General features: G+C 39.3%; 1 protein-coding gene across 9 annotated transcripts in view; it reads left to right on the top strand.

Annotated features, from left to right (window-relative positions):
* tspan4a (tetraspanin 4a) overlaps positions 1 to 26,771 on the top strand; it is a 160,962-nt gene that overhangs the window by 93,488 nt on the left and 40,703 nt on the right. For all 9 annotated transcript variants that reach the window (XM_086144058.1, XM_086144062.1, XM_086144061.1 and 6 more), the window contains 2 exons: positions 10,071 to 10,262; positions 24,537 to 24,611. In XM_086144058.1, the coding sequence (XP_086000184.1) occupies positions 10,071 to 10,262; positions 24,537 to 24,611 (267 nt within the window). The remainder of the gene's footprint in view (positions 1 to 10,070; positions 10,263 to 24,536; positions 24,612 to 26,771) is intronic.

Raw genomic sequence — 26,771 nt, 5'->3', positions numbered from 1 at the left:
GAGGGGGAATTGGAAACGAGATGTGCAATAACCAATGTGCAATTTTACAGCGCCGTCTTGTTGAAAAGGTCCATCATTGACCCAATAACAAAAGAAAAACAAATACATGAATGCAAAGCCAAAAAATGGCCTCTAAATTCCCAGAGTTTTGTCACCAAGGATGTCCCAGTGATTATTCTCTATTTCTTATGTTCTTGAAGCTCTCTTGGTTATAACTAGTATCGATAACATCTGATTTTACAACGATGATATTGTATGAGGAAGTCTGGAGTGGCAGAAAAGTATGTTGGCCTGGTGCAGGACATGTATGCAAAATGCGGTTGGTCCTGATGATATGATTTTGGAGATATGTTAGTGTCTAGGAGAGGCAGTGGTCAAGTTTCTGGTAAGATTATTCAGCAGGATCTTAGAGAGTGAGAAGATGCCTGAGAACTGGAGAAGTGTGATGGTCCTCATTTTTATGAATAAGGGAGACGTGTAGAATTGCGGTGAGTATAGAGGGATGAAACTGATGAGCCATACAATGAAGTGATAGGAAAGATTAGTGTAGACTAGACTGAGAAGAGAAGTCTGCATTTGAGAGCATCAATATGGTTTCTTGCCTAGAAAGAGTACTATGGATGCATTATTTTTCAAAGAATGCTGATAGAGAAGTACAGAGAAGGTCAGAGGGAGCTGGGTTGTGCCATTGCAGACTGAGAAAAGCACAAGGTGCCGAGAGGTGATTCATGACATTGTATGAGAAAGTGTGGAGTGGCAGAGAAGCATGTTGGATTGGTGCAGGACATGTATGCATGATGTGAGACAGTGTTGAGGTGTGCAGTAGGTTTGACAGAGAAGTTCAAGGTGGAGGTGGGACTACATCAGCGGTCAGCTCTGAGCCCCTTCTTGTTTTAAGTAGTGATGGACAGGCTGATAGATGAGGTGAGACAGGAATCTCCATGGACCATGATGCTTGCAGATGAGATTGTGATTTGTAGTGAGAGCAGGGAACAGGTTGAGAAAAATCTTGCAAGGTGGAGGTACGCTCTGGAAAGAAGAGGAATGAAGGTTAGTCGCAGCATGACAGAATATACTGTCATGCGTGGGAATGATTGACCCAACTGAAAAAGTGAGGGTACAGATAAAGATAAAGAAACTGGAGAGTTTAAGTACTTAGGGTCAACAGTCCAGAACAATGGAGATGGTGAAGAAGCGGCTTCAAGCAGGTTAGAATGGATGGAGCAAAGCATCAGAGGTACTATGCAATAGAAGAATATAATAATAATTAATTAATCCCTGTGTGGAAATTTGTTTAAGAGAATTTTGCTTTGCTGACAGAAACAAAAGCAAGGCAAAATATATATAATTTTTTTTTCTACACTGATTTAATAACAGATACGACAAGGATTCATGTAAAGGCATTGAACAGAAGTAGAGCAGGGGGCAAGGCCTTTATGCTATTTGCTTACAAAGACATGTGAAACTTGCGTAATTAGACGTATAAAGAAAATGATGGCAGGAGGAGATCAATTCAAATCAATCACAAATTTCTGTGATTCATTTGGGGATCGAGTAATCAAATAGAGCAATATAATGCTCATGTCATTAACAGGATTTATATCAATTTTTTAGCTACTGTGGCCAGAGTTACGATAAGTATTATCAACAGAGGTGTTTCTGATTTGTTTTTAATTTCAGTGCAAATGGCCTTGCAAAGTTAAATGGTAGAATACATCTCACATAGCTTCACGTTATCAGACTGTCACTATACAAACAGTGGTTTTACCATCCGAGAAGAAGCTATTACTGGTACATTTTTCATGTTTTTTGTTGCAACAACGGCAAAAAGCATCTGTTGACTGGATTTGAAAAGCAGTGCCTGAAGAGATTACCATAGATAGTGCTATATGTTCGATCGGAACTGGAAATATTCCTCAACTGAAAGAAGGACAAAGAATGGCAGTATAGACTTCATTTGACTGAAAAGATGTTTTCATTCTGCCCTTTACTGGCTTTTCCAGAGAGTGATTTTCTCGCTGGTGGCTATGTGCAGTGACAATCTTATTGTTCAGCCAATCTGCTCATTATTATTATTTTTTTTGCGTGTGCCTGCGCTTCTCACCAAATTGTATTTACTAAAGTTCTTCTCCGATGGTTCATTGCACCAAAACCATCTGGCATGTTGAGTCTTCAGTGAGCCAGTGGAAAAAAAAAAAAAAAAATCTGTCAGGAAATATTGTTATTGTTGAAATAACAATATGCCACCACCATCGGGATATTTCACACCTTCAAATAAACAAAAATGAAACGTAACAAACATTTAGGATTTATTGCCAATTTGCCGCACTAGACTTTGTTAGTCGCATTTAGCTCAGCTCTCTAAAATGTAAGTTTTCAGCTTACGTATGGAATCATTATTTTTTTCAACAAGCTGCCCATGGCTTCATTCACAACAGCCTTCTGTAAAATCTACAATTTCACTACATTTTCATTATAACAACACAATATATTTCGCATGTACGATAGCCGTGGTCTGTGCTCTCTGGTGATAAATCACATTCTGTCATAGTGGTGATATCTATCCAGTGCAAAGGTTGCCAGGCTTTGGCACAAACAAAACTAGAGGAGCCGGGTGGAGGTTGGGTTTTTGCGGTTCCCCTTTGCAACAGGAAACAGGATGTTTTGTGATAAATTCTCAGTGTGGGGATGACAAAACAGCCTAAGGTGAGGAACACTTCCTGGCTCACAAACGGGGACACGAGTAAATTCCGAAGTTCACTAAAATGAACATTGGTCTATCCTCTCTGCCACAGAGGGTTAAGACCGACTAAATCCGACTAAATAAACCATATTCCCTCCAAAATGCAGTTCTACTATATATTAGCGATGGGCTGATTGCGGTTTTCGTGTTCCTTTCTAATTCCAAACTGCCCAACTGGGATTCAAGACTCATTCAAATGTTCTTTTCCGGACACCTCGGGCGCTATAAACAGGCATTGTAAGCTACCTTTAAAAGATACCATTTTGAATTGTTCTCATTGGAGTTGAATATTTCACACTCCAATTCAATAGGGAGCAGCATCCCAGCAGATATTAAATAAATTTAACATCATGAAAGTCTTCCTGGTGCTGGTAAAACGTTACTAAATGTAAATTACTGAATGCAATAAACTGTGAGATACCAGTGTTTGAGAGGAATCTCGCGCTGTCCACTCGGGAAAATAACAATAATACTGAAGGATGTTAAAAAGAATGACTAACCGCCTTATTCTTGGAATTGTCTCTCTACCGTGCAATTGGAGACAGCGTCTGGCATCCAGGCTTTTTTGATTCTCAGATTTGCTGTCGGGTCAGATCATTTTTACCTACTAGGCGATGAAAAATCCTTTTATCAAGCAGGTTGTTTTTTTTTACTTCTTTACCAATTTCAGACACACAAATGAATCAAGCATTACAAGTGATTGCTTATTAATGGTGCACGACATGAAAAAGTAACTGCCATCAAAAGGGGAGTCAAGACATCTATGCTTTAAGAAGCTGGATTTTAATATTTCTTATTAGATGGAGAGGGCATCCCTTGGGGAAATTGATGACTCTCAAGACGCCACCCGTGGGAAACTTGCAAAGCTGCACCAAGGGGAAAATAATATTAGGTTATTTTTTGACAATTAAGACTCAAATTCCAGAAAGTAATAAATGTAGAAAACAAGTTATTGACATCAGAAACTGTTTCCTCAACAGGAGCTTTCGGCCGTGGTGGTTATCAATACGATCGTGTCTCACGAACATATATTGTAAATTTAGGTTAGAGTAGAATGAGAAAACAACAATTCCAGTAATTAAAGGCTCAGCAGGGCTCTTTGTTACTTAAAAGACATTAATGACGCTTTTCTAGGACTTTTAATAAGAATTATAGTCTTCAGACCATGACCTAAATACTGAGGATACGTTTGAATTTTGCAAATTTGTAAACACACCACCCCTTTGCTAAAAGTAAGTCAACCTCACTACCTCACTTTACGTCATGTTGGCGGTCATCCATCAACAAATATAAAGTATTAAACTTAATGCGCATTTCTAATCGTCAGTAAAAACCACACTGCTGAGAAAAAAAAAAGTCCATTTGAATTTCTTATCTGCAAACTTTCGAGTTGGGTTTGTAGAGTCACTTAAAAAAAGGACAAGAGGAGTTAACAACCTCACCCCGGGCTGAAGTCACGGCCTAAATTTAGTTCAGCCGAAAACAACTTGGCAAGGACGCTCCCTTAAATTTCTGCTGTCTTCATTAAATCCCTAGCAGTTTTTATTATTGTTATTTATATATAACTACCTATTCAAATGCCAAAATTAGACCTTGGAAAAAATCTTTGAGGAGTTAATCGTTATTACTGCTTTCTGTCACCCACAGATCCTTGGAGGAAAGTGTGTTTTTTTGTTTTTCTTTTTAAATTGTAGTATTCTTAGTTATACAACAAATTTATTTTTTTGAAAAGTCCCTTCTTGTCAGTCTGGATGAATTAAAAGAATTGGGACACCCTTGTGGCACTTTATTACCTCCCCCCTAGGTAATGCTAAATCATTCGGGGATCGATGGCTTCACCGAGGAGCCGAGAATTACTTCGTAAAATAGCTTTAAAAAAAAAAAAAAAAAAAAACCTGAGAAAAAATTAAAAAAAATAAGCAATGAGATTTGCTGCGCAGTCCCTGAATTTAATAAGAAAGCAAATGTGACCTTTAAAAGGTATGTGGAAGTTTTGTGCGTTGTTTGACATTCATCTAAGTGTACATCACGGTGCCGGCACAGGATGTTCATCTTTGCCTGTTGTGCGAAGCTTCCTTGGAAAATGTTATGTCCTTTCATGCCTTTTAGTTTGTCCCTGCTGCTGTTGGGTTGAGAGGGGGCCCCGCTTTGCTTTGAATATCGTATGTGCGTTTTTTTGTTTGGTTACGTTTATGCTCTCTGAATGCTAGTATGGCATTTGGCAGATCCTGAGCGGAATATTTGAAGCTATTGGAGCCTGAATAAACGCCGCAGTTTTTTTTGTTTTTTTTTTAAACCTGAAGACAAAGACACGCTGGAAGGAAGAAGAGCAAAGGGAGAAAACACAACAAAATAAAAATATATGACGTTATGAGCTTGCTTTGGACTGCGGATTTTGAAGAAAAGGTTCTGAGGTGAATAAATGCTTCATTTTGGATCCTGAGAAGATTTGAATGGTTATTTGAGATTTTAGGGAAGATTAGTGTGCGGTGAGACCGGTCCTTTGATGAAAAGGAAACCTTTATTCAGGGATTGGAGGAGTCCTGGGAAAGCTCAGGAAAAGTATGAGTTGAAGTTACTCAAGCAGAGCCAAACCCATGCAAACATATTTTGACCAAGAGAGAAGCCGACGGTGTATTTGCAAAGATAGAGGACGCTGAGAAATGCTCTCGCCGATAAAACGTAGCCAAAGACGCTCATAGTGAAATTTGTGACCGTCAGTCAATGCAAGCTCTCTCCCGTCTCGTATGTTATTATGTAACTACTTCTGCAAAATTGAAATCTCATTGTCAAGTCCTTCATGGAAAGGGATGGTTTGAGGGCATCGGGTTGGTGGCTCTGCATCTAGCCAGCGTGAGAAGTAGCGGGCTTTTCTGCGGTAGCAGGATTACGCCCTCACGAGATGCTGTGAGGTGCTAAATGTTAATATAAGGTATATTTCAAACACACTTTACAAAAAAAAAAAAAAAAGAAAAAAAATTCATGCATAAATTCCACAGCATTTATCTCTGTCTCCTGCTTCGGGTGAACACTTCTTTGCAATTCATTATTAACATCCCTTGTATTCGTCCTCGCTGTTTATTGTTTACTTATTTCCCCCAATAAAAGTAACATTTGCATTCTGAGGCAGTAACTAATTTGCATATTGCTTATGAATCAATATATTGTTTAGCAACATCTTATTTATGAGAAAAAATTGGATCGGAATGAACTCTTTTTCTAATACAGTGTCATAACATGCTATATATTTTTAACCACTGCGCAACGTTGTTTTGTATCAGGTACAGGCAAAATGAAAAAATTATATTCAGCTCGACTCTTGACGAGGCTTCTCTAAATAAATCAGATCAAAAAAAAAAAAAAAAAGCAGATGTAAGGACTGGATTCGCACTTGTGGGTCAAACTAAATTCAGGTTTAGCAAAAACAAAATGGCTCCAGACAGATAATGGATGAAACATGGTAAATCACACAAACAATATTCTGAATGGTGCGCATGACAAAGTGTTCAAATTAATAGAGAAATGTACACGTGAGTTGTCATAGCTCAAGAGAGATGAAAGCGATCGCAAATGCGGGCTTTCAAACATCCGACTGAATTACAAACCGCAAGCCCAGATCAAGAATGTCCGCAGCTCAATTGTTTATTTGATAAAACAACCATTCAGAAACAATGCACTTTCATCAAAATGATATTACCGCGTGCATTTCTGCTTCACTGCTCGACGTCGGATCAAATAAAGTGAATAAACTAAATTTATCAGGGGAACCTTACCTACTCTGTTATAATATTAATCCTGGTAATAGCCATGATGCTGCCATGAGCAGTTAGTCATACAGGTGAAGTCTAAGCCCTGAGTTACGGATGATTTACTTATTATTTCAATATAATTTATTTATTATTTACAAATGTGAGTAATAAGAATAAGAATAAGAACAACTTTATTTATCCCGCAATTGTTGAGCCAGAGTTTCAAGTAAAACATAACAATAATAAATAATAGTAGGAAATTGTCTAAATAGTAGAAAAAGGGGGGAGAATTAGAAATACAAATAAACTATAAAGAGTCTAAGTAACAAGTCAAGGCTATAAAGTGTCTTAAGGTCTTAAGTACCAGGTGAAAGATAAGGAGTGCACAAGAGTACAAAAAAATATAGCACATGCAGCTGTTATGAAATGAAATATTGCACACTTATGAATATATATACAGATAAATTATTACGATTTGCAGTAAGTGGCACTTGTTATGGTTTAAGAATTTGAAAAAAAAAAAAAAAATCCCACCCACTTACTGTAAATCATACATAACAAATTTCAAATTGGTGACACAGTGCGCTCACAGGGGGCATCAACTAAAAAGTCTTTCGGTAAATCATGATTTGGAAAACTGATTTCAAAAATGATATATTGATTTTTTTAAAATTATGACTAAGAAGAATTAAAAAAAAAAAAAAAAAAAAAAACAACGTTTAGGCTACTCAATGTAAATCAGAGGGTCTCGTCCTCATCCACTACTTTGGAAAGCCTCAGGATAATTAATAAAAGCTTGCGAAACAGTGCCCATAATAGCAAATTTGCACTTGCATCATCGAATCCTTGATTTTTAAGTATGACGCCGCTTGCATCCACACATCGCCGTGCTCGGGGTGTCAAAAGTTTGTGCTGGACCCTTTCTGCAGCTTTGAATAGCACCCATGTGTCCTCCAACACATTGCACCGACGTCAAACTGTTCTCCACCATTCACTTTTCGTCCTTCAGCAATCCATCTCCTTGTAGCCTGTCGTCATTTGAGAATACACCGCCGGGCGCTGTAAGGGTCTGCTGTGAGCAGCAATGACCTGAAAAGGCCCTTCGGTGAGCTGAAATTATCCAGCTGTGGAAGATGTTGATCAGAAATCTAAACCCCATGGGTGCTTTTTATTTGAGCTTTGTCCTACTTCTGGCATGAGGGGCTCATTAAATAAGATCTAGTGTTGCACTCGGAAATGGCGGAAAAAAAAAAAGTTTTTTTTTGTTTTGTGATGGTGGGGTAGGGGTGGGGGCACTGTCGCGGTCACGTATTTAGCTACGTAAATTCTATTGCCGTCGGGATTACAGTCAGCACGAGCGGGTCCGTGTATGTATTTGTGTGTATATGATGGATGCTCTTTGTGGATGTGCCTGACACATGTCGTGAATTTGTTAGCATCTGCCTCTAAAGGCAAATATTGGGATGCATGAAGCACACGAATAAAAAAATAAATCCTCTTAGACCAGCTGACATTTTTTAAGCGCGGTGACAGATGTTGGTTTTTCACGTAATGACACGGCGTGTTCGGTAACAATGACGACGAGTTCATCATCCCTTGCGAATCCACGCAACATTTCCTCCAAAAGGACAACAGCGAAAAGCGGGAGGTTTTACAATAAGAAGTGAGACAGACAGTTGCCATAGGGAAGCGTCAAAAGACAAATGTAGCATCATGCCAGAACTACAGTAATACCGTAGTATCGGGTAAAATTGTCTGTAAAACCATGAGCCAGGTTTTTAGTAAATGTATCTAATATTTGGGTATATGCTGTATATTAAGATAACACAAAGCACAAGTGTTAAATTTCTGCAGAATTAATGTGAGAATGAATTCAAAGGTAACCCACCATTAAATTAACTTTTTAGCACAGCCGCTGGCATTACCATAATCCTCCATGTTTATAACTTTCTGACATTTCCTTTGTGGAAAAACTGAAGGTGAATGGCCTCCTTAGCAAGTGAAAGTGCAAGTGTCAGGTCCCCGCTTCCTCGGGGCACCGAGGCAAAGTGTCGCCCGGGGCCCCCGAACCGCGAGCGAATGTAAACAATTTGTCATTGGCTCAAAGTCATACGTGACACTGCAGTGTTCCCTGCTACAAATCTGACTGCTCCAGCAGCTCCGGCTCTGCTGATGCTGCAAGTTGCGGATCAACCGGCTAATGATAATCCAGCATCGCCTCCGCTGACAAAAAATAAGCATAAAACCTGTAAATTATAGAATGTAGATAAGAATACTATTTTATCTGCTGCGTCAGGCTGAGATTTCGGAATAAGGTTGACAAAAATTGCGGGTTATTGTTTGGAAGGTTGGGTGGGTGGTGGGGCTTTTTTGAGTTAACGGGATTCATTTTGAGGTGTCCTCTGAAAGGGATGCTCACAGGAATTTTAAAAACACGGAACGCAATCTCTGGTGAAGAATTCAGATTCCCTAATTAAACCGTCATGGTCTTATTAAAGCCTTAAAAATCTCTGACGAGTTTCCCTTCGTGCTGATGTACGGAGAAGTTTTAAAGGGTTTGACCCTGACCATGCTTAACTGATGAGGGGATTTGAATTTTGGAAGCAACCGCCTTAAAATCGCCCCGTCTCGCTCTGAAGAAACGATTTAAAACATTTTGAAAATATTTTTAAAACCTGTATTCAATCCGCAATCCCTGTTTCACGATGAGAGGTCATTGCTATAATCAACCTCACCTTGACAAAGCCCACTCGGTTTAAAAAACGTGTCAGGCTCTCTGCTCCGACGATCACGTGTTGCCTGTCCGCGAAATGCATCGGGAGATTTTTTTTCGTTGCACGCACGGCGTGCCGCGTGCATCCATGGATGCATTCTAAACGGCAGTTTGTTTCATGCTGACATTTAGCAAATACCATAAATAATGCATTTAACTCTCAACGGTGTCGTCTTAACCACAGTCAGAGCGGCGTAACTCTGTGGTGTGTGTGTGTGTGTGTGTGTTGGCTTGCAATAACATACAGCCAGTGACTGAAGCTTCATCTTCATGTAAAGCAATGCACCTGACTGATTGTCGAAGCCGAGGGGCTTTTTGTGGATTTGCATGGCCTCGTGCACCTGGTGTTTTGACGATGTATATCTGGTTCAGATCAAATTTCCAGAGAAAAATATAGCTATAACTGCAGTTTGAATAACCTACGTTCGTGTTTTAAATTCCGTCAACCCATGCGGATTGTCAACGGCTTACGTGCACATGATGCACGGTCGTGAAAATGTACCTTCCGTCATAGTAAATGATTTTGTTGCGTTCAAAAGCAGCCATGCGAGTGTCGGAGCTCTCTCGTAAAGTCACCTCTCATTGCGCGACTATTTTTATGTATCTCTTCATCCCCTGCAGGCTTGTTGCTTTTAATTCTCACATGTATGCTTATGTATCTTTATAAGCCATCAGCAACATGCAATATATTAAAAAAAAAAAAAAAAAAAAATCCGTGCATGGTGTTTATGTGTGAAACTGTTTAGGGATAAACATTGATTTCTTGCTGCGATGACACTTTTATGCTTCTGTGTTTCCTCTGCAGTTGGGAGGATGTGGCATCCTCGGGGTGGGAGTGTGGCTGTCGGTGACCCAGGGAAACTTTGCTACCCTTTCATCATCCCTCCCCTCCCTGTCGGCGGCAAACCTGCTCATCGCCGTGGGGACCATTATCATGGTGATTGGCTGTCTTGGCTGTGTTGGTGCTGTCAAAGAGAGCCGTCCTCTGCTGCTGACAGTAAGTCATTTGCAACGATGCCTTTGCCGCTCTTGTTGACTCTACGAAAAAGGATGGGACGGATGCGAAAAGCATTTTAGATTCCACTATATATTAACGCATACATATTAATATGTGCGTTTCTCCCAGGCTTTCACATTTCTACTTTGGCAGCCTCTGCCCGGTTGATATTTCTGGGGAAAACTATTTTGCATACACCCGGATGGCGGTTGAAGGATCAGTCAAAATTAGGTAATAACAACAAATCAACTATATGGTTGAAATAAAACATGTTGCTTGGGCTTTAAATCACTGAAATATTGGAAATGACACAAAATACTTCAGATTCAGTACTGCCTGATATATTCTATGATATCTATTTTAATCAAAATGTGTTTTATGATCTATTCACATTGATTGATGACTTCAAAAATCCTTCTCATTATAATAATAATGATGTGGAAATGTTTTATCATAAGCTCGTCAACTTTTTCTTGAGGGAATCCATTTCGGTCTTCTCTGAGTCTTGGCAATCTGTCACGAGTCAATTTTGGCAATTAGTCTTCTCAAAAAATCTTTACTAAAAGGACCTAAAGAAAGAAAAAGAAATCAGCTATCAAGAAATCAACAGTGTATTCAGCATTTTTCAGAATTCAATTTTCTTCTTCTTTTACGTCTGGCTTTTCTCTTTGGGCATCACAACAGCGAGTCAACCCTTTCCATCGATCCCTAATCTCCGTATCCTCTTCTCTCACACCAACTAACTTCCCTACGTCCATAAATCTTCTTTTCGTTCTTCCTCTAGACCTCCTGCCTGGCAGTTCCAATCCTAGCACTCTTCTACTAATATTTACTATCTCTGCTACCTCCAGATCTGCCTCCATCCCTTCAAACCCACTGTCTCCAAACCATATAGCATCCATGGTCTCAACACTGTCTTGTACACCTTTCCTTTTATACTGCTCGATATTCTTCTATCGGATGGTACTCATGACACTTTAATCCAACCTGCTTGAACCAGTTTCTTAACCTCTTTCTTAATCCCCATCTCCTGTAGTCTCATCATTCCACTTGGGTCCCTCTTATTCATTCATACCTATTTTGTCCTGCTGTGGCTAACCTTCATTCCTTCATCTCCTTGCAAGAGCATACCTCCACCTCTAGACAACATGTTTTCTGCGCTCACTACTGATCACAATCTCATCTGCAAACATCATGGTCCACGGATATTCCGGTCTAACCTTTTCTGTCAGCATGTCCATCACCACCTCAAACAAGAAGGGGCTCAGGGCTGATCCCTGGTGTAGTTCCACCACCACATTGAACTTCTATGTCACACCTGTAGCAAACCTCATGACTGTCTCGCATCTTGCATACATGTCCTGCACCAATTTAACATACTTTTCTGCCACTCCAGACTTCCTTATACAAAACCCTAATTAATCTGTCGGCACCCTGTCGTATGCTTTCCTTGGTCTACAACGGCACAATCCAGCCCCCTCTGACCTTCTCTGTACTTCTCTATCAGAATTCTTATAAAAATAATGCAAATGTAGTACGCGTTCTATGCAAGAATCCATACCGCTGCACTCAAAGGCAGACCTCTGCTTTCAGTCTAGTCTCCATTACTCTTTCCCATAACTTCATTGTATGGCTCATCCACTTTATCCCTCCAGCCACATGCGGCTGTTACGTTCATGTCAATTTTTGTGTTTGTGTGTTTTTTTTTTTTTTTTTTTGCTGCACAAGTGAAAAACACACAAACACAAAAATCGACATGAACTCAAGAGCCGCATGCAGTCCGAGAGCCACAGGTTGGCCAGGCCTGCTCTATAACTTTCAATTCTGCACGTCTCCCTTATGCTTATAAATGGGTCCCATCACACCTCTTTTCCATTCCTCAGGCATTTTCTCACTTTCTAAGATTCAGCTGAAACATCTAATCAGAGACACTACTGCTGCCTCTCCTAGACACTAACAGACCTCCACAGGTATATCATCAGGACCAAGTGTGTTTTCACTCTTCACCCTCTTCAATGCCTTCCTCACTTTACCCTACTAATCTCTGCCGCTCTACCACTTTGTGGTCCACAATAGTCACCACTTCTACCCTTCCCTCTCTTTCATTTTTGATCATTTATCAGCTCTTCAAGGCCCTCTTTCAATCCTCCCATCTCTCTTCTAGCATCTGTCAATACACTTCCCTCTCTATCCTTTATCACCCGAACCTGCTGTACATCCATTCAATGTGTAACTCTCTGTTTTGCCAACCTGTATAAATCATTCTCTCCCACCTTACAGTGCAACCAAGCATACAAGTCATCTCTGTGGAGGTTCTCAGTCATCAAGGTCATAGTGAACTCTTATCAAAATCTTCTTATCATGGCAATTGCACTTGACCTTCTTCACTTGAAGACATTTCACCCCTCATCTGAGAGGCTTCCTCAGTTCACGTGAAACGTCTTCAAGTGAAGAAATTCAAGCCCAGTTGCCACGACAAGAAGATTTCGACAATCATACAATTCATCATACCCCCTTAGTTTGGCCTTTGCTCACCCTACCTTCACCTTGCACTGCCTCTCCCTGTACTCCAGCCTTCACTTCCTCATTCCACAACCAAGTCTCATGAGCATCCTGACCGCCCAGAAATTTTCTAAATTCCTCCATAAAAGCCATACAACACTCCTCCCTTTTCAGCTTCCATCTCTTAGTCCTCTGCTCTGCCATTGTCCTCTTTATCTTTCTCGTCACCAGAGTCAAACCCTACAAACCACCATCCCATGCACCTTCATTTCCCAGTTTAAGACTCACAAGTCCATCTGACCATCATTTCACCTCCAGAACATTCCTAACAAACCTCTCCTCCAAGAAATCTCTCATGCAATCTTTTCACCTAGTCTCCTGGGCACAGTTTATCTACCTTCCTTCTCTGCACCATGTCAATCGACTCTCTAGCTTTTCCTGTCATTGCCCCAACATTCAAAGTCCCTACTCTCAGTCTCAGACTCTTGCCTTTCCTCTTCTCTCTCTGCTTCCAAACACGCCTTCCTCCTCTTCTTCTTTGACCTACAGTAGCCCAGTTTCCATTGGTTCCCTGTAGCTCATCGGTACCAATGGCAGTTGTCGATAACCTGGGCCTCGACTGATCCGATATGATCTGGTTATTAGGTTTGATTGCATGTTTTGCTTTGGCCTTTCTCCTCTGCCTCTTCGACCCAAATTAGCCCAATTTCCAAGGTTACCCTGTGGGCCATCGACTGAAATTCGCAGGTTCAATTCAGATATTTGGTTTGGGCACAAGTTTTACGCCAAAGTCACATTTCTATTTATATTAAAAAAAAGTAATTACAAGGTCAGATTTACCTTATCTGTAATGTGATTACAGTGATGATTCTATGTGACAATGCCATCCGTTATCTTGAATACAAGTGATTTTCTGTCCATGAAGCCGCCCAAATGACAGGTTTGAGGACACTGACAATTAACTCATGTTAATGTGGTTAATTACATAGTTTAACCAAATAACCCCCACCTTCAAACCCTGCTGCTGAAGCATAATTCTGGGAAAAAAAAAAAAGAAGAAACTTTTATTAATGGATCGCAACATACGAAGGATATTCTGATTTGCTATGATCCAATCAATAACTGGGAATTCAATCAATAACCAATACTGCAAAGAAATGTGGCATTAGTTATAGCAGACTCACTGGTAAAATATAAATGACATTAAACCATATATCATTTACCATCTGTTGAAATCCTAGGAGGGTACCTATCTGAGGACATTTTACAGAAACTATGTAAAAAGCATATTCATATCAAAAGTTAAGCGATCTTTGAATGGTAATTTCTTTCCTAATATATAATTTATATTGATTTTATATTGCAACTGCTCAGTTTGCTTATTAGTCTGGGGGTATAATTGCTATTGTCAATCATGTGCCGACAACAATGCGGCAATCAACAAAAAAACACAGAAAATCAAGTCATCATGGCCGTATGCGCCTGATAAAAACATAATACACATGTGCAATTAGATACGAGAGAAGGAGAAAAAAAGGCTTTTAGCAAATGCGCAATCAGTTCAGTTCAAATGTAATTTATGAAATTAAGTTTTCACACATTAGCAAAACCATGGCCGTCATCTTTGTCAAAATGATCACCCGCATCCAATTCTGACAAAAGCTTTAGTCATGTGATTTGACAACAGCCTGCCTCAAAGGGGAAGAGAAAAGGATTTCATAAAGAGGCATGATAAAGAAGGCGAAGTGTATTGACCAAAATACCGGAAAACTACATCCCGATGTTTAGTGCTGGGCACAATGCAATCAAGATTACTGTTTATTTTACAGAATGACGAGAGCAAAACGAAAACAAACGAACAGCGAAAACGAAAAAAAATAAAGCTGTTTCATGAGACCATTCGACTGAAGATAAATAGTTAAAGCTGTTTGTCAAGCTAACAGCGGGGACTGTGTGACAGTTAACTGAGCCTGAATGTTCGGGCAGAAAGTAAATATGGACGGGACAAATTATTAGGGTTCGACTGAGTAAATGAATGGAGTCCAGGTGGCTGTGCCCCCCTGGTGGAGCAGAGAAGGTCACTGCACGGTTTAATGAGTGCGAGAATAACATGAATCATATCCTGTGCCCCTGAAGTGATTTTTTTTTCTTAGCACTAGTCATACATTTCAGTCTCTGAGAAAAAAAAAAAAAAAATCCACAATCATTTTATGTAGCAATTTATTTCAATGCCATAAAATTGATTGTGTTCGGAACGATAGCCTTACATTCATACACGTCTGCAGTATGGAGCCGGAGATTTGCTCTTAATGCCAAAATAAACATGTTGTAAAACCACTTCATGCAAATGTTGAGTATGTGTTATTTTTTTTCAGCTCAATGCGAAAATATACAGTTGCCATTTGGTCCACTTCGGGCAATTCATTGAAATAAAGCACTTTAAGAGATGTCGCCATTTATTACGCTTAGTTTACTTGTGGAACAGCGGTTCTGCATGCATTGAGTTGAGCTAGGTATCTATGTTCCCTTTTCTTTTATGGGATCATGGCAAATGGGCAAATTTAATTAAAAAAAAATTGTATGGCAAAGTGGAAATATATTATATATATCACACATTGTTCAAATTAAATCATGTTTGCTTCAGTATTTGAATATGACCCTCTGTATAATGGGATAAAAAATTATAACTATTTCTATCTTTCCATTTTAATATACTCTTGCTGGAATGTAACTATATGAAACTGAGAATTGAAGAATCAAATTTTTCCTTTACGTTACCTCTGGTAGCATATGAAAAATACATGCTATGTGCGAATTATTGAATATTTCATTTGAAATGTACCCTTTGAATCGACTCCTCTAGACTTTCATTAATTCCCCTTTGTGGGAACGACATGAAGACCCACGGATCCCCCTCCCACCCACTTAAAAAGGATGGCTTGAAATATCTTGAATACACCACCTAAAGCATCAAACACTGGCATTACACATGATTTATTTAAAAGAATAATAATAATTAAAAAAAAAAAAATTAAAAAAATTGGCACCGCAGAAGTAAGCAATTATGTGCTTTGTGGGATTAAGTCTTAGTGTCAATCATTAGCGTGATCCATGACACAGTTATCACATCGGTTCTTGCGCTGTGTCAATATAATGAGAATGGGCAAATTAGGAGTCTGCCTTAATGAGTGGCAGAGCACTACTTCCTCGTGGAGAGGGAAGATGGTTCTCCTTCAATATTTCAGGGCCAATTAGCGTGTCAATCGCTGACGCAGGAGACAGAATATTGCGACGTTGCTTTGAGATTTTTGAGGAGTGTCTAGTGGCAGAAGTACAATTATGTGCTTCTTTCAGCCATATAATAGGATACTATGAACCTCAGTTACAGTTTTATAAGCCTTTTTTCCCCAAACAAAAAACTGATTATTGAATTTTCTTTTTTTTTTTTTTTTAGCTGAGGTCTTTAGCCAGGATCCCTCTTGTGTTGTGCGGCTTTGGCTTTTGCAACGACAACTAAAAATAAACACAGCTGAGAATGTGAGCGTGTAAACCGATCTCACAAATAAACAACATTCCAGGCCCTGGTGTTAATTGTATATTTCTTTCTAAAGTGAGTGACAATTGCACATTTTTCCCACTAATTTATCCTAAGAGAGTGATAGGCGCTCGGAAGTGAAAGAAATATCAACACTCCTGCAAATAACAGGTCTTTTCCAATATCTGGCAGTCTGACACAAGCACAGACTTGTTTGCGATAAAGAATGAGAGTTTGTCCAAAGTCTTGGTACATTTAGAATTTGAAGACATCAGACTTCATGAAAAATAGTGTAACACAGGAATATGCCATATTTATAATTTGTTTCCCTTCCCTTTAAGAAACAGACAGTTTGTGGAGTCATGCTGTCGCTGTACTGTGCCTTTGATAAGAGTCGAGGCAAAGGCCAACAAAAAGTTCAATCCAGTACAAAAATAGTGTCACTATTCACTTGGTAGGATTTGAATTACAAATTATTGCTAGTCCTGTCACTTCATTAGCAATTTAGATTTCTGACAAAACTATCAAGGAATCCAGTAACCCTGCCCTATATGAGGATAGAAATCGCAGAAAATGAAACTGACGCCAAACAATAGCAGCTCAATAGCACATATTCGGCATTGGATCAGTGATCTGTAAACTTAAAATGTAATTTCAGTCATTTGGATTTGACCTTGTACCTGAAATATTCCTTATGATTTTCTTGTTACTTCCAACACCTTTCAATAACGGCCTTTATTATAAAATATGCATATAATGTCATTTTTAGCAATACTTATGTCTTTGCTTTGTTTTTGTTTTATTCCCAGTAATTCGTGGTGATTGTTTGAACAATTGATTGTGAATTTTAAATGGAAGGCCTTGATCTGCATCCCGTTTCTTGCTTGGCCCTTAGCTTTTTTTTTTTTTTTCCTTCCTCTTTTCCGTGCTGCCGTTTAATATTTTATGATTTTCATCAAGGTAAGAAGTACTAAAAGTCACATTTAACACCAGTGAGTTCAGACACTCGAAATCATTACAGCTCAAAGGTCACAGATGAGAGGCTGGTGAGTCTGTGACTTTACTTAGCCCATAATTAGTCACAAGGGGAGATCAGCATTGCAGCAACGGGAACAGATTGTTTACACCGAGCAGCCAGAAATGGGTTTGAGATATAAGGGCTGTAAAAGTCACCGGACCCACCACAAGAAAAGCCATTACCAGCGTTCATACATCCTCATGACAGCAACATCCCAGAAGGCTATGATTTCAAAAGTGCTGATGGAGTTTGTGTCTGACAAGATGGACATACAAACAGTCTTTGTAGCTTTCACGCCCCTTGAAATCTCAGTAGCAGGAGAAATCAATTATATGCCTGGACTTTGATTGTAGTTCTTATCCTGAAATATTGTGTAGCGCGTGGAAATAGATGTCACACAAGACTTAATAACTTCCAGGGCTCTCGCCGCTTTTCAAATGCTATTTTTAACCACAGGAGCGAGAGACAATTCCGCAAATTGCGTAGGCCTAATTGGGAATAACAGTGTGGTGTGAGCACATTGTGATGGAAAATAGTTGAAACTGAGTGAAAATAAAATGTTGCCGGTCCATGTACATGCCAATAGTTCCTGGACTTCAAATAGAATCAAACAATTTCACCCCCCTTGCTACTTTCAATAAGAAGTGAGGCTTCTTATTAGCATGCTAACATTACCTCGATGTGCTAACGCTAAAGTCCCTTGGTGTTCCACCTGTGTCAAATCAAATCCATATTCTGTTAAAAATACCTATTTAGTATCTATTTCTCAGCTGTTTGCTCAGCGAGAAAACAAAAAATTCACTTACCAGCCTTGTTCAGTTATAGAATTAGTACTCTAACATTATTCCTGGGAGCTAACAGGAAGTACACCTCTTGCGCATTTGGCGTAGTAAAGATCATGTGACCAGACTGCGTCACCTAGTAGTAGAAAGGAAGAACTGCAGCCGAGGCGGCAAAATATTATTTAACATTTTGCGCCACAAATGATTTTGTTTTAAAACATTACCGTAAGACCAGCAAAAAAAAAGAGCATTCATTTACACGCCAACCGTTTTGTGAATTACATTGACTTTCAGTGTAAAATTAATTCTGAATGTGTTTACAACCAGGTCACAATTTTAAAGACACTATTCTACGCTCATCCATCACTGCTGCCTCAACGCCTTACCAGTAATATTATTATATGAATGCCTTCTTTGCACTTGCAGCAGAATGTCTTAAATATATTTACATTTGTGTTTACTTGCATGATCTATTTGACTAAACTGGTAATATAGTGTACTTAAACGCACCGCAAATATTACAGCGTAAATCAGGGCTCCAAGTGAGGAACTGCAGCACTATTTTTTCCGATGCTTTCAACCACTCAGCTGTAATAAAATAAGCCGCAAACAAGAATAAATCAAGAAAAGCCTCCAGAGCTGTTGTCTGTCCTGCATGTTTTTTGCTTCTCCCCGAAGGCCTGTTAGATACAGACCAGCCACACCTCATTAAATCTCACAGAGCAAAAACTAAACAACTGCAGACCTTCAGCCCTCCATGACTGGAATTAAAAGCTCTTAAAGCGTCACTTGACCGGGTTTATACTGACGGGCTTGTTTATACCGCGGCGTGTGTCCCTGTTATTTGAGAGGGATTTACCTGCAGATGGAGAGAAAAATACGGAACTGAAGTAAATGGTTTCCCGCTATCATTTAGAATGACCCCTAAAGAGATCATCGAAAACTGTATTTGATAACAGAATATGAGTCTAATTGTGAATATTAGGCCATGTTACAAATAGGGCACCATCATGATATGCCCCAATATCTTCATATTTTTCGTTCCACTTATACACAATATGAAGATCAAGTATAGGAGTATAAATGTGAATTTTGGTCTTTGTATGGAATTAAACGGTTACAAATAGAGTCCCAATATCTTTATGATGAGATGAGATGACATGAGATGTACACTGATGATCCCATGCTTGGGAAACTGTTTAGCAGTAGCAACAAGACAATGAAAAGATAGCTTAAAAATACGAGAAAAAATAGATAAATAAAAACATAAATAAACAAACTCTGAAATGTAAAAGTATAAAAAAAAAAAAAAGATACTTTTTTTTTTTATACAGATTTCCTGTATCTTCCGGTCTGCTTGAGAAGCTGCTCCGCTGTTTATTCAATATGAGGTGGAGAGGGTGGTTTGAGTTGTCCATGATGTTCATATACGAATGACCCGGGTTAGCCTCCGTTACAATGACAGGCTAATATATGAATTTTAGCGATACAATCCAAAAAAAAAAAAAAAAAAAAAAAGGCACTGTACCTCACCTGTCCTGCATCCACTATGTAAATTTCATGAGCTTCAAGTGAAATTACGATGTCGGAAAAGTGATCGCAAAAGCAGAAAATAACGTTTTTCAATGCATTGCTTGACCCCAGCAAAAGGAATTTGTTATTTGCCGTTCTTACCCCCCTGCAGTAAGTCATTCCATGGATAGAGCCATGGTTGTGAATGAGAGACGTCTGCAAGGGGGCAAACTTCTGGTGGCTCTAGCGCCCTTTACCTGCTCTTGGTAATGTATTTGTGTCTTGCAATGCCCAGACAAACTCGCTTGCTTGAATTATTGTAACCGGCATGGTATATATTAGCCATGCATCACAGAATAGCTGTCTCAATGGCAGGGGAAGAATGCCTGTTAAAGACTATTATTGTTTTATTTCATTGAAATTCATATTAATCTTTCCCATCGCTGCTGCAAAGACATTAATTTATTTCATATTGAATAATGGCGACGCAGCAGAACAGTATGGCGGTGGTCTAATGGTATCCTTGTATGTTTTGAGAAGTATGTAACACAGTGAGATGGTGAGAAAGCACACAACAGACTTGTCTCCATGTATTGATTAAAAAAACCCAATTCCAATGAAGTTGTGTAAACTGTAAATAAAAACAGAATACGACACATTCATTTATTTTGAATGTGTTGCAGGTATAACATTCAAAATAAATGAATATTTGTCAAAAAAATATATTATCTTTGGAGTGTATTCAACTGCATATAGGTTGAATGTGATTTGTATATCATTGTATTCTGTTTTAATTTCCATTATACCCGACTTCCCAACTTCATTGGATTGGGGTTTTGTACATATCAGTGACGTGCAGTCTGGGGAGGCAGGAGAGGCAGGAGAGCCGTGCCTCACTTGCCAAATTAAATGGCTATATTTCTCAGTGTTTGCACGATATAGGTATTTTTCATTTAACTACACCAGTTTTAGATTGTTATTTTGTTCAAAATTGCTGGATTTTCACTGTTCAAATACACATTTGCTGTTCAAATACTGAGAAGAGACGTGCGGAGGAGCCGCGGACTGTCGAGCCTCAATATCAGATTGCGCAATGACGGCTGACTGCTAGCATGCTCTGCACTAAGACCATATTGGTGTCTCTCTGTATTTCGCCATTAGAATATTTAAATATTTTTGCTAAATGAATTTCTACAGTGTTTTTTGTCAACAACTGTATGTGTGTTACTAGTTTCCTGTGCTGAGTGATCACAAAATGGGTGGGAAGAGCCACGAAGTGAGGCACGCAGTTCTCCTGCCTCATAGCAGGGTACACTCGTGATTTCAGGGATTCTTCTTGGGATTCTTCATAAACCTCACCGAACATCACTGGTACATGTCTATATATACAGGACTGTCTCAGAAAATTAGAATATTGTAATAAAGTTCTTTATATTCGTAATGCAATTAAAAAAACAAAAATTACTTTTTCATGATATTCTAATATTTTGAGATAGGATTTTTGAGTTTTCTTAAGATGTAAGCCATAATCAGTAATATCAAAATAATAAAAGGCTTGCAATATTTCAGTTGATTTGTAAGGAATCCAGAATGTATGACATTTTTGTTTTTTGTAATTGCATTACAGAAGATAAAGAACTTTATCACAATTTTTGAATTTTCTGAGACAGTCCTGTAGATACACTGTGGCCTGCAGTGTCCATTTGCACAAGATCCCTTTAGACAAAAACTACCGGGGTCCCGCTGGAATGCAGTTTCTTCCTCTTTTTTTTTTTTTTTTTCTTCTCGGAAAAGATATTTCCCGCGGTTAGTTTACGACTGTGAGGTTCCAAGTGCCGTTTTAATTGTACCATTAAGAACACAACTGCTTTAGAGCGACTACTTAGCCCGAGAATTTACGGATGCTTTTTTTATATTGGCCTTTTTTTACGTCTCTTACAAATTGATTTGATTATTTACGCTTAATTTCTTCAGTTCATGGTGTAACAGTGTATAAGTCCTCCAGGTTGATGTAATAGCTTTCTTGTGACAGCACAATGTATTCATGTGCTATCCAGTGACCCCATTTATTGCCTGTGGTCTAATGGAAAGGCCCTACATTTCTTAATAAGAGCAAATTAATAGGGAAATATCACAGAGCTGTGAGGGATAACTTGGAGCTTTTTTTGGGGGGGGGGTTCAAATTTTCGGGTGTATCACACAAAATAAACTCTGGGGCTGTTGTTTGAAGTAGTTCAGAAGGTTTACTAAAGAACAGGTCATTTTCTCTGTATCGCAGTGGGTCGCTCTCATTATTTTGTACTTTTGGCTGAAGAATTGTAGTGCACACCGAAAAAGGTCATACATCATTGCTTTGTGGGATAAGAGAAGCATTTGTGCGTCCTTACTGACATTTTCACATTATTATAAGGGCATTCGCTTTTTTTTATTTTTTTATTTTTTTTCACATGATCTGCTGTAACAAGTATTTTTTTCTGTTTTTTTTTTTTTTTTTTGCTCCATTCCAAAGACCGATAAAGTTTAATTCAAAGTCATTATGGGATTTCGGCGGCTCCGCTCAACCTGGAAATAAACAACCGAAAGAAACCCCTCCAAATGTAGCCTTTGGTATTTCACACAACGCCGAACACGAAGCTCAGACGATGAAGTCTGACAGAACGCGAGGCATCGATTCCAAACCTGCGTTGCCACTGAGACACTGAGTGATTCATTGACGCCGGTGTTGCTGAAAAGGCCTCAGGCCCATCTGACAACCCTGTTCTATGCCAGTCTGGAAGTGAGAGAAAAAAAATTCTCATATCTACTCAAAATATACAAAAAACACATAGGGAATCTTTAAAAAAAAAAAAAAAAAAAAAAAAGTTATAAAAAGCATCTTTGCTTTTGAGATATATTTTTTTTTTTTTACCTTCAGAAAAGGTTCTGTGCTTTCTGTGCATTCTCCGGGAGACAAGCAAAAGTCGAGCCTCGTTCTCCATGACAATGACGTCTGCAGAGATGAAGAATATTCAATTTCCCGTGGTCACGTCAGTGATGAGCAGCCGGTGATGCGTTCAAGGACTGTACCCCCCCACCATCTCCCCCACCACCTCCCCCGAGATGTGAATCGCTAAGTTAACTGGGCTTTTTGCCGAGAGAGCGGCAGCCCGCTTCAAGCTGCGGAGTCAGGCTTCGCTCTGGCTTCAAATCACTTTCCAATTAGCTATTCATAAAAGAGGCAAGAATATTGACACATAAAACCGAAAACAGTGATGAGTCCCACAAGGAGCAGCGATGCGTTATAGAAAAGGAAACTGACAAAGCCGCGATGTAGTTTGCTAATTCAACTACAGCCTAACCCTTATTTTACCAGAATACTGCTTGTCACTCAGGCGAGATTATGGTTAAATACTATCATTTTTCACTTGAGTTTTCCGTACTCGAAGGAGAAGACATTTCCGTCAAACTGATGACTCATTAATCCGCTTTGGACACTGAGTGTTAATTTTAGATGTCTTGTGGAATACAAAACAGCTTCGCTTCCCCTGATTATTTAGGACACTTTAAAAAACAGAATATAATATGCACATTTTTTGCAAAGCAATCAGCAATTGCACAAGACTGTCCAAATACAGTAAAACCTTGGCTTGGGAATTGAATTCTTTCTTTGAGTCTGTTAGCAAACTTAATTGATTTTTCCCATCGAAATCATAAGTCAATCTTATTGATCTGTTCTCCAGTCCCCAAATAACAGACTACACTCTGTTTCTATGGGGTTATTTGTGGCAAAAATACAGAAATAATTAAAGAAAACCTCAATTATTACTGTGTATCTGGTGTTCTTTCTCTTCTTGCCAGCACTTGTACTCTCAGTTTCCTTTGCTAAATCAGAAAAAGTTGGGCTTTTCTTACAAGACCCTCGCTAATATTATCTCTTTGTCTTTCGTGTCTTTCGTTAATCCAAACTAATAATAATGACTTTGCTTCTTTAACATAGTTAACCCGTAAACCACATCAGCCATCTTTGGTGCATCTTTGTTCTTTAGCCTGGTACAGATGGTTGACTTAACCATGTTGTGCTGCTTGGCTATCATTTCCTTCTTCAGATTGACTGAAATTCCCGACTTCTTAACACCACTAATGACAAAAAAAAACAAAACAAAAACAGCGATCTAACAGGAGAACACAACAATGAACAATATAAGCAATGCGGAGTACCACGCAAAAACTGCCGCTACACTACAACACCGCAACGCAGAAAGCCTATAAGTGCGTTTGTTTGCGCGTTCGTGCATCAAAGCTTGTTCGCGGGTCGACTTTAAAATTCGACCAAAAAAAAAAAAAACTCGTGGGACGATTTCTTTTGTATTAAGGGACGGTCGCAAGCAGAGGTTGTACTCTGAAGTTCTTCGCAGATGGGAATTGAGCCCTCTGGATGGTGGGCCCACCCTTGATTGTAATGTATCTACCCCCTTTCTAGCTCAGACAGGCAATGCCCCCCCCTTCTTTTGAGACGGAGAGCTGTGTCAAGTGGCTGACAGATGAGTCCTGAAGCGTTCTGGGCACAGGAAGGGGACGCGTAAAGATATATCACCAACCGAGCACTTCATCCCAGAGGCAGTACAGTAAAGAGATGAAATTTGCCTCTTTGAACGCACTCAAAATAAGGAGGAAGAGCACATCACAACTCCGGGCCCATCCTACATGCTCTTGACTTGTCAGTTAAAAATACTGAGGCGTGGCGGCGACTTCTAACTCCCGCTCCTTAAAACTGTCATCGCGTTACCCTTTTTGTGCTCCACCCTACACGAGATATCCCTCCCGTGCAACGTGTCCTCTCCAAAACCAGATGTATATTTTTTAAGCCCTCACTTTCTGCGAAAAAAAAAAAAAAAAAGGAAAAAAAAACGAAGCCAATTTTTTTTTTCCCCCTTGTGTCTCCACAGTTCTTCATCCTGCTCCTGCTCATTTTCTTCTTGGAGATTCTGTCCATTATGCTTTTCTTCATCTACCAAGACGAGGTAAGTCCCGCACATTTGTTCTCGTCATGTCACAGCCCGAGAAAAAGTCTTATTTATCGCCGCTTAGCTAGTGCATTCAGATAGCTGCTGTACCTTATAAAAAAAGGACCCAAAAATTCACCCAACAAAAATTGCAAAATTTGGGAATACATGTGTTCCCATCTATTTTTTTCAGATTTTTTTTTTTTTTTTTTTTTTTTTGCTGTTTGAATGACAAACACATTTTCTGGGGGTTCTAAAAAAAAAAAAAAAAAAAAAACGACTCCAATTTGCCTTCTTTGTTTATAAATCTCATCTCATTTCAGATGACCCCCCCCTTCGTAAATAAATATGTCAGGCGAGAGAAAAGGAGAGGATGAGCTCTTCCCTCCTCAATAGGAATTTGTAATCCTTTCACATTTTTCAGCAAAGGTTTTAATAATGCATTGAAAGGGCATGTTAAATTCATTGCAGCGTTAATTAAGACATCGGGGGCTGAATTTTGGATTCGCTTCAAAACTTTAACAATTAATACCACACATTTGTTGTGTGTGCTCGGCAAACTATGAAATCCTGAAGATTTCCGCACTCTGCCAGTACGTCTTGTGTTCACACACACACACACACACACAATAATGATCACGACAATGGGTATTAGCTGGACTTTGTGGGATTAGCCGGGCGCTTGGGGGGTGACATTCTCCACAATATGGTTGATGCATGCAACGGGTCCATTAGCCGACTCTCACATCTGCTGCCAAGCTAGATTATGTTTATGTTATCATGTAACGCAGACTTTGCATTTGCTACAAACATTTGCCGCCGCCTCACATCTGAGGCGCTAAATAGTCGAATTGGCGCCACGCCGACTTTTGCGCCATTTGAGTCAAAGGTCCGAAGCAGGAGAGCAGCCGAAGCCCACCCGACAAATCCGTCGTCTTCGCTCGGGAGCAGACACAATCACGACACGACCGAACAATCGAAAACACGTGGCAGATTAGTCTTTAAACGAAAAATCGGCCAATCACATCCCGGATGCCACCTGGGATGCCGTGATACGAATTAATATTTTAGTGGGTGACAGCTCATATTTTTCACAGGATTTTCTTTACCTATTGAGAATTATAAGGTAAATCCTGTTGACCTTAGATGTGAAGGGATATGCCGTTGACAATTTTATTTTTTTTTAAAAGACAGACCATAAAATGCCATAAAATGACGATCAGACAGACAGACAGACAGTATGTGACTCGAATGCGGTGGGTTTTCGCTGCTGTGTCACCCAGAGCGATGCTTTTGGCCTTAGTGAGAATTCATGTGGTGCCCCTCCTCTATCTGCAATTTACAAACTACTTAAAAAAGAAATTGTTTTTTCCCCATTTTCCCCATTGTCTTTAATTCAAGATAACATACCACCCAATTTAAATGCCTACCGGATGAGAAATAAATACAAAAAAATAGGAAATTTAATACAAATACCCACACTGCAAATTAAAAAACCCTGAAAATAAGTGAATAAATAATAAAAATAATAGTAATACATTATGAATACAACAAGGGATCAAATTCACTGATTATTTGGTATTATCATTTGTGATATTTTAAAATTAAGTTTGTTATTACAGTTGGATCAATGCAAGCTTTTGCACTTTAATAATTAATATAGATAACTAGTTTTAAAATTGTTATATTGAAGGTTAAAAATTTTCTGTTGCACCCCCCAGAGGCAAGGACTATTGCCTTACGTTTTGTATTTTGCAATAAAAACTTGCCTCAGTTTTCCTTCTCTGACTAACTCCCCTGCAAGGTTTCTACTGTCCCTGACGTGTAACGTGTCGGATCAGCCATGCCAGAATGTTTCCAGCTACAGATTGTTCAATCTGCGTTTTTCAGGCTGCATTCTTTACCACTTTGTTCAAGAAAAGCGTTCATACGGCACGGCAAGCGACAAATTCGTCATCGAATTCAAAAAGCACAAGGTTATTTATGATAGGCTTAACAGTTGCAATGCAACAAACAAAGCTCACAGTTCTGGCTGGTGTTTTGTCTGCCGTGTGTCAAAAATAGCAAACGCTGGGCGAGATAGCTTATTTTCGCGGCTTACTTTTTTGGGAAGACATGATCTCGATTCACACGGCTAAGAAAAACAAGGGTCCTTCGGTTTTGCGCCGATGCCGGACT

This window comes from Fistularia commersonii, chromosome 3 (assembly GCF_037954325.1).
Source record: "Fistularia commersonii isolate RoL2024-O1a breed Wild chromosome 3, RoL_Fcom_v1.0, whole genome shotgun sequence".
Lineage (NCBI taxonomy): Eukaryota > Metazoa > Chordata > Actinopteri > Syngnathiformes > Fistulariidae > Fistularia > Fistularia commersonii.
The sequence above is the reverse complement of the archived record's forward strand: the minus strand, read 5'-3'. Positions and strand labels throughout refer to the sequence as shown.